Source organism: Oncorhynchus nerka, linkage group LG12, assembly GCF_034236695.1.
Source record: "Oncorhynchus nerka isolate Pitt River linkage group LG12, Oner_Uvic_2.0, whole genome shotgun sequence".
NCBI classification, from domain to species: domain Eukaryota; kingdom Metazoa; phylum Chordata; class Actinopteri; order Salmoniformes; family Salmonidae; genus Oncorhynchus; species Oncorhynchus nerka.
The window spans coordinates 12839774-12853331 of NC_088407.1; the positions used below are offsets into that span (position 1 = coordinate 12839774).

Genomic DNA, 13558 nt, shown 5'->3' on the forward strand with positions numbered 1-13558 from the left:
ATGTCTTGAATCACCCATAAGTTTGAAAAACTGTAGATATGATTTTTAGGCCATATCTCCCAGCCCTAGTTGTTGGTTCAAATCCCCGGATCAATGGGAAAATGTGGTAGGGGGGAGGGGCTTGAGGGGTTGGGTTGAAAGTTCAAAAATAAGAATGAATTTTTCTGTCCCAAGACAATATAAAATGAATAATCATCTCTATCTCTCTCTCCCCTCTCCTGCTCCTCCTCAGGTTATCCGTCTATCAGATTGTATCTCTATCCTCCCTGCCCTCACTGAAGCCTGTCCCAAAGACAATATGTCCGCCTTTTGTGTGGAAACCAACGACAAGACTCATGTGCTCGCCGCAGAGAGAAACGTCAGCACAGAGTGGGTGGAGAAGATGTGTGAGATCGCCTTTGGGGTACGGAGTCAAGAAACACCTCTCTCTCTCTCTCTCTCTCTCTCTCTGTCTTTCTCTCTCTCTCTCTCTCTGTCTCATTCTTTCTCTCTGTCTCACTCCCTCTGTTTCTGTGCTACGTGGGTTTTCAATACCAGATACTGAGGGAACTTCCTTAGGTCTTCTAGCCGTTTAGCCTTCTAGCCGTCTAGCATTCTAATCTTCTAGCCTTTTAGCCGTCTAGCCTTCTAATCTTCTAGCCTTTTAGCTGTCTAGCCTTCAAATCTTCTAGCTGTCTAGCCTTTTAATATTCTAGCATTCTAATCGTCTAGCCTTCTAATCTTCTAGCCGTCTAGCCTTCTAATCTTCTAGCCTTCTAGCTGTCTAGCCTTTTAATATTCTAGCATTCTAATCTTCTAGCCGTCTAGCCTTCTAATCTTCTAGCCTTCTAGCCGTCTAGCCTTTTAATATTCTAGCATTCTAATCTTCTAGCCGTCTAGCCTTCTAATCTTCTAGCCTTTTAGCTGTCTAGCCTTCTAATCTTCTAGCCTTCTAATCTTCTAGCTGTCTAGCCTTCTAATCTTCTAGCCTTCTAATCTTCTAGCCGTCTAGCCTTCTAGCCTTCTAATCTTCTAGCCTTCTAATCTTCTAGCCTTCTAATCTTCTAGCCGTCTAGCCTTCTAGCTGTCTAGCCTTTTAATATTCTAGCATTCTAATCTTCTAGCCTTTTAGCTGTCTAGCCTTCTAATCTTCTAGCCGTCTAGCCTTCTAGTCTTCTAGCCTTTTAATATTCTAGCATTCTAATCTTCTAGCCTTCTAATCTTCTAGCCGTTTAGCCTTCTAATCTTCTAGCCGTTTAGCCTTCTAATCTTCTAGCCTTTTAGCTGTCTAGCCTTCTAGTCTTCTAGCCTTTTAATATTCTAGCATTCTAATCTTCTAGCCTTTTAATATTCTAGCATTCTAATATTCTAGCCTTCTAGCTGTCTAGCCTTTTAGCTGTCTAGCCGTCTAGCCTTTTAATATTCTAGCATTCTAATCTTCTAGCCTTTTAATATTCTAGCATTCTAATCTTCTAGCCTTTTAATATTCTAGCATTCTAATCTTCTAGCCTTTTAATATTCTAGCATTCTAATCTTCTAGCCTTTTAGCTGTCTAGCCTTCTAATCTTCTAGCCGTCTAGCCTTCTAATCTTCTAGCCGTTTAGCCTTCTAATCTTCTAGCCGTCTAGCCTTCTAATCTTCTAGCCTTTTAGCTGTCTAGCCTTCTAGCCTTCTAATCGTCTAGCCTTTTAAACTTCTAGCCTTCTAATCTTCTAGCCGTTTAGCCTTCTAATCTTCTAGCCGTTTAGCCTTCTAATCTTCTAGCCTTTTAGCTGTCTAGCCTTCTAATCGTCTAGACTTTTAAACTTCTAGCCTTCTAATCTTCTAGCCGTTTAGCCTTCTAGCATTGTAACGCTTCCACCCCTTTGAGTATAGGGTGTAGGCTGGATATCAGTTAGAGATGTTCACCTGCACTGACAAGGAGAAAAGGGAAGATACTCTTCAGACAGCGTGGGAGTTTAGATTTGCTCACTCAATGTTTCTCTCTCTCTCTCTCTCTCCACCCACCCTCTCTGTCCCTCTCTCTCTCCACCCCCCCCCCTCTCTCTCTCTCTCTCTCTCCACCCACCCTCTCTGTCTCTCTCTCTCTCCACCCTCTCTCTCTCTCTCTCTCTCTCTCTCTCTCTCTCTCTCTCCCTCCCTATGTCTCTCTCTCTCTCTCTCTGTGTCTTTCTCTCTCTCTCCCTCTCTCTCTGTCTCTCTCTCTTTCTCCCTCTCTCCCTTTCTCTCTCTCCCTCTCTGTCTCTCTCTCTATCTACATTTACATTTAAGTCATTTAGCAGACGCTCTTATCCAGAGCGACTTATCTCTCTCCCTCCCTCCCTCTGTCTCTCTCTCTCTCTCCCTCCCTCTGTCTCTCTCTTTCTCCCTCTGTCTCTCTCTGTAAGGTTGTAAAATGTGTGGAAAAGTATGATTCTTATGTGAGTCTGAATTATAGCAATAACTGAATCAATTAATAATTTCTCTATCCCACCTCTCTCCACCCTCTCTTTCACCCCCCCACCCCCCCGCCCCTCTCTCTCTCTCTCAGGGGGTTAGTGGTAGCAGCAGTAGCGTGTCTGACTCTAACGGAAAGACTAATCTACAGATGGCTGAGAATCTCATCTATTCCAGCCGAGAAGAGGGTAAATACACATACACACAGCCACTAATACCCCGTGAGTTTTGTGAGTGCATTGAGCCTGTAAAAAAACAAAACACTTCTTCCATAAACAGTGGTTATGGACTAATCATTTCTTAGCAACGTTCATATCAACAAGACTCTGTGGAGACCGGATTAGCTTTCTTAATCAAATCACCTCAGTGTCCCAAATGGTCAACACAGCCCCTCCCTTTCACAGACACTGTACAGTGAGAGTCTGTCTGTTGACATATATTTATATGGAGAAGCTGGGGGAAGGTACAGCATTTCAAGGTTTTATTATTATTATTATTATTAATTAGACTGTCTTGTAAATGTTCCCAGCTAAAAGCTGAATTGCAGTATACAGACAAAAAACAAAGAAGAAGAAAAATATGGAGAATGGAAGTCTTAAAGTTCTGTTGAGAGGGAAAAGCAGGGTTGTACAGCGTTCATCGCTATGGTGATGCAACAAACTGTCACTTTCTGTTCAAGGCTGACTGACAAACGAAAAGGCCAAGGGTTAAAAAAAGAACACACATTTTAAACCACAAGACCTGCAGTTTTATTTGAATCTAGATAGATAATTATACTTCTAACTTCCCTTTCAATTTAAATTGCTAAACAGATTGTGAAAATAGTATGGAAGGCAAGTCTTCCGAACGACACTCCTGCTTTCTCAGTCTGTGTTCTTTGTAGACTAGTCCCTGGCATTGGGTTCATCACTGTCTCTAGAGGAAAGTGGAGACTACTGGGGAAAACAACTGGAGGAAACACTCTCTCTCTCTCTGTCCCTCTCTCTCTCTCTCTCTCTGTCCCCCTCTCTCTCTGTCCCCCTCTCTCTCTGTCCCCCTCTGTCTCTCTCTGTCCCCCTCTCTCTCTCTCTGTCCCCCTCTCTCTCTCTCTGTCCCTCTCTCTCTCTCTCTCGCTGTGTCTCTCTCTCTCTCTCTCTCCGTCCCCCTCTCTCTCTCTCTCTGTCCCCCTCTCTCTCTCTCTCTCTCTCTGTCTCTCTCTGTCTCTCTCTGTCCCTCTCTCTCTCTCTCTGTCCCTCTCTCTCTCGCTGTGTCTCTCTCTCTCTCTCTCTCTCTGTCCCCCTCTCTCTCTCTCTGTCCCCCTCTCTCTCTCTCTCTGTCCCCCTCTCTCTCTCTCTCTGTCCCCCTCTCTCTCTCTCTCTGTCCCCCTCTCTCTCTGTCTCTCTCTCTCTGTCCCTCTCTCTCTCTCTCTGTCTCTCTCTCTCAAATGAAGGTTAGATTTATGGTTTTGTCCCTTACCCCTCTCTCTCTCCCCCTCTACAGTGAATGAGTTCTGGGTAAGTGTGCAGAGGACCGAGGCCTCCGAGCGTTGTGGTCTGTTGGGAACCTACTGGCTGAAGGCTGACAATGACAGTCTTATACTGAAGGAGTCCAGGACCAAGAGCAGTCTACTGATCTGGCCCTACAAACTACTGAGGAGATATGGACGTGACAAGGTAGGTTTATATATACACACACACACACACCAGCTTTTTCCGTTAGGAAAATGTGGCGCCCGACAACGTGACCAGGAAGATTTTAATTTCCCAGTCATTTGAGAAATGCACCAGACCCATATACATTGGGTGAGTAACCTATTAGGGCGTCCCAACCACGGTGCTCAGAATGACAGAAATCACATGTAGATTATGGTGATTCATATTAACAGAACATACAACTCCTGTAATGGAGCAGCCAATAAAAACGTCATTTTCAAACATTTGCCAAAATACAATTTGTGAGAAATCACCATTCTAAACAGAGCACCTGATGCCAGCATTATATGACAGAGATGAACATCTCCTTTCGAAACGTAGAAAGACGATGAATCTGAAGATACAACAACTAGGATTGGTCGCGAATATGACTAGGATTGTGCTTTTGGCTTCTGGACAATGAATGAAAGAAAGTTTAAGTGAAAACCAATGTAACAGGAGATAAAATGGCATATGAGGAAGTCCTTTCACAGGCAGCGCGTGACAAAACAACTAGCTGATTATTGAGTTGCTGCTGTCAGTGAAAAAACATCTCAAATATGTGAAGATAATGTGTCTTGAGTATCATTTAAAATGTTGAGGAGTCTGTGGTGAAGATAGCCTATAGCTGTGTCCCTCACCAGAATTCACACCGTTCTCCAGAATCCACTCGGCTGTCTCCTGATCATTTTTGAACATTCATTGTTTCATTTCATAACCATAATTTAGGAGTTTGTATTTGTATTTTGCAGGGATGTAAACTGCTGAGGGCCCAGAAAGGTGACACTGTTTTGTTGTTGCACTGAAACATGTAGTAAATCCCTGCTAGGAGGAAATGCAGGTTTGAACTAATTAAACAACACAGATGAGGATGATATACATGATCAGTCTCTGTGTGTGAAATAAAAAGTGGTTGATGTGAACCTGACTCACAGCTAAAACATGTAAAGAAAGCAATCCAATGTTATTTGTTGCCTAGACTTTACTGCAAATGACACTCATGTCTTGAGAAAAAAACAATACACTACTATTGCAGTTAGCCATGACAGCCTTTATAATAGAACGCTCGTTACCATGACAGCCTTTATAATAGAACGCTCGTTACCATGACATCCTTTATAACAGAATGCTTGTTACCATGACAGCCTTTATAACAGAATGCTCGTTACCATGACAGCCTTTATAACAGAATGCTCGTTACCATGACAGCCTTTATAACAGAATGCTCGTTACCATGACAGCCTTTATAACAGAATGCTCGTTACCATGACAGCCTTTATAACAGAATGCTCGTTACCATGACAGCCTTTATAACAGAATGCTCGTTACCATGACAGCCTTTATAATAGAACGCTTGTTACCATAACAGCCTTTATAATAGAATGCTTGTTACCATGACAGCCTTTATAATAGAATTCTTGTTACCATGACAGCCTTTATAATAGAACGCTTGTGACCTCACATAAATATTGCACTTGGGAAAACAACATCTTAAAGTAGAAATATAATGAAACAAACAGGCATTGTATTTTTGTTCCATTATAGTGGCCACTACAGTAGACATCGATCAAGTGCACAAGGCTACATGTGTGCAAAAATAACGTTCACAGAGTAAGAAAATGTTAGAATTCCCCCTCACTCACTCACACCACAAGTGTTACTGTCAAGTTCAACACAACTAAAGCAATATCTTTGGGCTACACTGCACATTATTACATTGTACACTTTCTGCCTGTGGCCGTCTGTTCTACAATGTGCCAGCAGAGCAAGATACCCTTTGTTGGCATAAATGATCTCTTTCAGGCAGAGAGTAACACCTGGGATAACCTCTTTTTATCCACTGTATTGAAAGAGGGAAAGTGTGTGGTGTTCCTTTTAACGTCTATAGTGGCATCCAGCTTAAACCAGGCCCAGCTCCAGGTCCAGGTCCAGCTCCACTTGATCCCTGAATCCACTTGTTTAAAACCTCTCTGGCATAGGTGCAGCTCCAATTCCAGCTGCACTTGTTTAAAACCTCTCTGGGATAGGTGCAGCTCCAACTCCAGCTGCACTTGTTTAAAACCTCTCTGGGATAGGTGCAGCTCCAGCTCCACTTGTTTAAAACCTCTCTGGGATAGGTGCAGCTCCAACTCCAGCTCCACTTGTTTAAAACCTCTCTGGGATAGCGAGGGTGGGACATTAGCGTCTGACAGCCTGCCTAACATATTCTTTTTTTTCACCCGGTCAATTTGGCCGGTAACAATTTTATTTATCGACTTTTTTCATTATTATTTTTTTTATACCGACCAAAAGCCTGCCATTATTGGCTAACGGAACCTGACACACAGGTGTATGGATGCCGAACGCACACACACACTCATTTTAACATTCTGTCATAAAAAGCATGTTTTCCTGTCTTAAGAGGTACGTTTTTTTAAAATATATATTTTTTAAACTATAGTCAAGTGCAAAATAAAGTAACAGGGTTGACCGTAAGAGGGTTAACGATTTCTTCTTAAATGAGCCTTAAATCAACTTGTGAGGGGGAATGGAAGCTTGTTGTGTGCAAGAGGGAGGGGGAATGGAAGCTTGTTGTGTGCAACAGGAAGTTGCAATTGAATGTAAGCTTCATCATTGTTTTGTCATTGTTAATTCATTTCTAGCCTGTCTGTCTATGCATAACAGGTTGGACGTGTTTTTCTCGACCCGCTCACCTGCTTTTACTCTATGATTTGAATATTAGATGTTCAATGGTAAAAAATTTTTTTTAAATTGAGTAGTTTCACCATATTAAAAACGAGAGGTCAGTTCATGTAACATGGTTGACCTGAAAATGAGTTAAAGACGTACATTTAATCACTAATTAAATAAAGTAAATAATAATCTTCGGAACTTTGTCAAAGCAACACAATAACTAGGGCTTTACAATGATGGTGAAAACATGGAGAAATGTTGGGATTAAGTGGGTTCACATCTTCCTAGAAGTGACACAGGGTTTGCTGAATTCTGGCACATTAGCAAGCCTATATTCATATAAAAATCAGATTGATTTAATGTAAAGGATACCCAACTAAATGAGGGATACAAAGTAAAACATTTAAAAAGTAATTTTATCAATGCAAGATATTTAAACTTGCTTGGATGTCATTTTTTGCAGTGAAACATGAGTGTCGCCATCGTTTATACACATTTTTGTTGAAATGTTGAAATAAACATGTTTCCAACCCCTAAATCGCACACTCAAACTGTAAATATGAGAGAAAGTATGACCTGAATTTGTCTATTTTTTATATATATATGAAGCCCATAATACAACACATTTAGGGAAGGTGGTGACCAACGATGTACACCGAATTGACAAAAGTGATCCACTGGAATGCGCCCAGAGAGCGGGGTGCTAAGTAAGGTCTATGGTTTTAAAACAGATACAGCTACCTGAGGTTATTACTATTACCACTACCTATTACTATTACCACTACCTGGGGTTATTACTATTACCACTACCTATTACTATTACCACTACCTATTACTATTACCACTACCTGGGGTTATTACTATTACCACTACCTATTACTATTACCACTACCTATTACTATTACCACTACCTGGGGTTATTACTATTACCACTACCTGAGGTTATTACTATTACCACTACCTATTACTATTACCACTACCTGAGGTTATTACTATTACCACTACCTGGGGTTATTACTATTACCACTACCTATTACTATTACCACTACCTGGGGTTATTACTATTACCACTACCTATTACTATTACCACTACCTGGGGTTATTACTATTACCTATTACTATTACCACTACCTGGGGTTATTACTATTACCACTACCTGGGGTTATTACTATTACCACTACCTGGGGTTATTACTATTACCACTACCTGGGGTTATTACTATTACCTATTACTATTACCACTACCTGGGGTTATTACTATTACCACTACCTGGGGTTATTACTATTACCACTACCTGGGGTTATTACTATTACCACTACCTGGGGTTATTACTATTACCACTACCTGGGGTTATTACTATTACCACTACCTGGGGTTATTACTATTACCACTACCTGGGGTTATTATAATCTATTACCACTACCTGGGGTTATTATAATCTATTACCACTACCTGGGGTTATTATAATCTATTACCACTACCTGGGGTTATTATAATCTATTACCACTACCTGGGGTTATTATAATCTATTACCACTACCTGGGGTTATTATAATCTATTACCACTACCTGGGGTTATTATAATCTATTACCACTACCTGGGGTTATTATAATCTATTACCACTACCTGGGGTTATTATAATCTATTACCACTACCTGGGGTTATTATAATCTATTACCACTACCTGGGGTTATTATAATCTATTACTACTACCTGGGGTTATTACTATTACCACTACCTGGGGTTATTATAATCTATTACCACTACCTGGGGTTATTACTATTACCACTACCTGGGGTTATTATAATCTATTACCACTACCTATTACTATTACCACTACCTATTACTATTACCACTACCTGGGGTTATTACTATTACCACTACCTGGGGTTATTACTATTACCACTACCTGGGGTTATTACTATTACCACTACCTATTACTATTACCACTACCTATTACTATTACCACTACCTATTACTATTACTATTACCACTACCTGGGGTTATTACTATTACCACTACCTGGGGTTATTACTATTACCACTACCTATTACTATTACCACTACCTATTACTATTACCACTACCTGGGGTTATTACTATTACCACTACCTATTACTATTACCACTACCTATTACTATTACCACTACCTGGGGTTATTACTATTACCACTACCTGAGGTTATTACTATTACCACTACCTATTACTATTACCACTACCTGAGGTTATTACTATTACCACTACCTGGGGTTATTACTATTACCACTACCTGGGGTTATTACTATTACCTGGGGTTATTAATATTACCACTACCTATTACTATTACCACTACCTGGGGTTATTACTATTACCACTACAACAACCACCCGAGCCACTGCCTGTTCACCCCGCTATCATCCAGGCGAGGTCAGTACAGGTGCATCAAAGCTGGGACTGAAAGAGACTGAAAAACATCTTCTATCTCAAAGCCATCAAGACTGTTAAATAGCCACCACTAGCCGGCTACCACCCGGTTACTCAACCCTGCACCTTAGAGGATGCTGCCCTATGTACATAGTCATGGAATCACTGGTCACTTTAATAATGGAACACTGGTCACTTTAATCATGGAACACTGGTCACTTTAATAATGGAACACTGGTCACTTTAATAATGGAACACTGGTCACTTTAATAATGGAGCACTGGTCACTTTAATAATGGAACACTGGTCACTTTAATAATGGAGCACTGGTCACTTTAATAATGGAGCACTAGTCACTTGAATAATGGAACACTGGTCACTTTAATAATGGAACACTGGTCACTTTAATAATGGAACACTGGTCACTTTAATAATGGAGCACTGGTCACTTTAATAATGGAACACTGGTCACTTTAATAATGGAACACTGGTCACTTTAATAATGGAACACTGGTCACTTTAATAATGGAACACTGGTCACTTTAATAATGTTTACATACTGCTTTACTCATCTCATGTGTATATACTGTATTATATTCTACTGTATTTTAGTCAATGCCACTCCTACATTGCTCGTCCTAATTTTTTATATATTTCTTAATTTCATTATTTTACTTTTAGATGTGTGAGTATTGTTGTGAATTGTTAGATATTACTGCGCTGTTGGAGCAAGAAACACACGCATTTCGCTACACCCGCAATAACATCTGCAAAATATGTGTGTGTGACCTGTGGGTTTTACTTCATAACCATGATGGTGACTTGCTTTCTTTCAGTCATTGGCTTTAGAGATGTTTTTTAGGAGATGGGTGTTGTTGTCAGCTGCTGTTTTGTTTATACGGCCCGATGTCTTGTCTTATGAATCGTATCAATTTCACAATAACATTTCACAGACTAGAGACAATAACACTAAGTTATTATACATTTATCATCAAAATAAGAGTCAGAATAAAATGAAAGCTTGTTTGTCCCTCTCTCCAGGGGACGCTATCTGACCTATAGAATGTAGATTATGTTGTATAATGTTTGTTTGTTTCTTTTCAGGTGATGTTTTCGTTCGAGGCAGGGCGGCGCTGCGATTCTGGTCCGGGGAACTTCAACTTCGAGACCAAACAGGGTAACGAGATCTTCCTCATCGTGGAGCAGGCCATCCAATCACAGAAAGCCCTGGCCGAGGAGTGCCACTCCAGCTACCGTTTGAGCAGCCTGGAATCCGACCCTGGCACTGCCCTCATTCAGCAACGCAGCTCCGTGGCAACGGGAGGTAGCCTGGTAGTCGACGGCAACACCAGTAACCGGGATCTGGATGGGGATTCCAGTTCCGGAGGGAGTAAGCCCGGATCAGCCGATGGAGTGTTCGGGAGGAGGGAGGGAGATGGAGGGAAGAGCCAAAATCAGAACCAAAAAGGCAGGAGTTTACCAGAGCCACCGCCGTTGGTGATAGGATTGGGGGGGACTCCCCCGCGCTCACCCATGCCCCGAGGAGGTTAGTCTCATCATGTTTAGTGTACTTTTAGAATCATAGTCATTTTAATGTGACTGGGGGTTTTGAAAAGTGCCTAAAATTAGATGTATTAAGTAGGAGGAAGTTGTGATGTGATTATTGTATTGAGATTGTAAACGTTTGATGTTTTTTCTCTCTTTGTTTTAAATACTTTGATTGTTGTCTTTTTTTCGTGACTGTGTGTACATGCTGATGACTGACAAACCAATTTGAATATTGATTAATACAATATTTGTTGTCTTAGGTAAAGGAGTCGGAGCGACCTCGTCTCAAGAGGAACAGGGGAGTGTGTACTCTGAACCCGCTGACTCTGTCCGTCTCTCCTCTCTCTCCTCCGGCGACTGTCTCTACTCTGACCCTGTGGATACAATCAAGACACAGACCCCCAACTCCCTAAACCTTCCAATCCCCATCCCCCGACTCCGACCCCTCGGCGACGAGGGAGGGGTCGCCGGGATTGGGGGTCGTAACCATGGCAACAACCAGCCTGACCCTCTCTATTCGGACCTCTATGATCGAATCAGTTTGGATCTGATACAGAAGATGGGTGTTATGGGGCTGGAGGAAGGAGGAGGAGGGAGAGGAAGAGGAGGGAGAGGAGGAGGAGGGGGGAGAGGAGGAGGGGGGAACATGCGTTCTCTCGGGGGTCAGGCGGAAGGAGCATCGTCATCGTCACTCACCGACGCCGAACACATATATGATGAACCAGAGGGGCGAGCAGGAGGTGGTGTTTTGGGAAAAGACAGCCCTCCTCCTCAGCCCCACGAGGGGCTCTACAACCTGCCTACAGACAACTACGCAGTCCCCTCCTATGGAAAACAACCACAGCCTCCCCTCGTCATCAGAGGACCAGGGGGCTCCAAGTGGCCACCCAAGCCTGCTACCACCCCCAAGCCCAAAAAGGCTGCTCTTCCTCGGAAGGATCCCGTGCCTCTGCCCCTGGGGAAGGCTGGGCCTGGAGGTCCAACTAACCTGAACAATAATAACAGTAGCGGAGGAGGGGCCTGGGGTGTAGTTGGGGGAGGGGGAGACCGGGCCAGGGGTGTAGGAGGGGAAGGTAGGCACACAGAGCTCTACAGTAAAGTGTCGAGACACAAGCCCCCTCCCAATCCCTGGTACCCCCACACCGGCCTGCGATCCCCTGATATCATCTATGACAATCTGGGAGACATTTAAGCCCCTAAACAGGACTGGATGGTTGTATTCATGAGGCACCAAATGGAAGAAAACGGACTGAAACAGTGAGGACAACCTGGAACTCCCATTTTGAACACGACCCAGCAGATTAAAAAGTGGTGGCTTGATCGCGATCTTCTCCTGTTGCATCTTGGGACATGTAGTTCAGGGAAGACGTGTACCATACCATGGTTGCAAGCAAAGCTAACCAAGAGGACATGGGACGTGTGTGTGTGGAATGTTTGGTCAAACACAACAGTTGGCCAACAGAAACCTCTATGTGGCTAAGCAGACAGAGACACAGGTTGTCTCCCAAAGAGCACCCTATTCCCTAATATAGTGCACTACTTTTGACTAGGACCCTATAGACCCTGGTTAAAAGGAGTGTACTTCATAGAGAATAGGACACACATTTGGGACGCACGCTCAGAAGTGGGAAATACTTATGTGGTTGCAGCAAGTTGAGTGTTCTGCGTGTCAGAGGGAGACGTGTGTGTGTGTGTGTGTGTGGCTGTGTCAATGTTGACTATGCACTTACTGGAAAGACTATGTTTCTGCTTTGTAAACTGATATGATGCTAATCACTCATCATAATCTGTAACCTTCAAACAGACATTTTAGAGCAAAAAAAAACTGTGATTGTTATTTTTTTTCATCATCACGTCTAAACTATGGAGACTCAACTGTTGGAGATCGAGAACTTATGAAATGGGGGGACTTTCAGAATTGGGACGTCAATGGACACAACATGTGATTGTTTTGTCTGTGTCCCAAGTGGCACTATGTTCCCTATTTGGTGCATTACTTTTGACTAGAGTCCTATGGGCCCTGGTCAAAAGTAGTGCACTTCATAGAGAATAGGGCACCCTTTGTTCATTTTGTTTGTTGTTGTACCCATCTCCAGCTACTAAACATGTAATGCAGGTGTGTGTTTTTCTCTTTCTTTCTGTGTGTCAAAAACAGCTGTGCTGTGTTGTAAATATGATACAAATTCTATTAATAAAAATCTGAGAAAAAAATATATACCTAATATTTAGTGTTTTCCATCTAAAGCCAAATTCATTCCAACTACAGTGTCACAGATTGAACAGTCGTTGGCTGCTGAATTGTAAAACCTATTGGTCAAAAGAAACTCAAAACAGCTGCGTGTGCGTGTGTGTGTGTGTGTGTGTGCGTGTGTGTGGACTATCCCTATAGAATAGTCAGATAAGACTCAAGGGGAATATTTTTGATTTCTTTGACAGATGGGACCTTTGGATTGGACCGGAGTGTGTTTTGTAACGAGTTGAACCAGAGTTTAACGAGGAAGACAGAAGTTTTTATGTCTGCTCTCTCGTTTCGAAACTACAGGTTAAACTGTGCGAGTGGTGTGGTGTCTGTATAGGGTTGAGAGAGGAGGGCAAAGTGATGGACAGACCAGGGATTCAGAAAGATGGGGGGGTAGAGGTGTATCTAAAATATAATCGTGAGGTAAAGGAGCGGGAGCTGGAGGGAAAGAGGGAAGAGAAAGACAGGAAAGTTTGAGAGCGAAAATGGTGAGACGATAAAACATTTTTAAAAAGAAGTCAGAGAAAGTGTTTGTGTGAGGTGATGAGTGAGGAAAAGGGAGAACGAGAAGGTATGTGGAAGAAAGAGGAGAAAGAAAGGGTGACAGAGGGA

At 42.4% G+C, this 13558-nt stretch overlaps 1 protein-coding gene across 2 annotated transcripts in view; it reads left to right on the top strand.

Moving 5' to 3' along the window:
* The window catches only part of dok1b (docking protein 1b), a 40038-nt gene extending 27118 nt beyond the window's left edge, over nucleotides 1-12920 (top strand). For both annotated transcript variants that reach the window (XM_065025246.1, XM_065025245.1), the window contains 5 exons: nucleotides 233-403; nucleotides 2510-2603; nucleotides 3895-4067; nucleotides 10264-10705; nucleotides 10968-12920. In XM_065025246.1, coding sequence (XP_064881318.1) covers nucleotides 233-403; nucleotides 2510-2603; nucleotides 3895-4067; nucleotides 10264-10705; nucleotides 10968-11899 — 1812 coding nt within the window. In that variant the 3' untranslated portion in view covers nucleotides 11900-12920. The remainder of the gene's footprint in view (nucleotides 1-232; nucleotides 404-2509; nucleotides 2604-3894; nucleotides 4068-10263; nucleotides 10706-10967) is intronic.
* The last annotated feature ends 638 nt before the right edge of the window (nucleotides 12921-13558 follow it).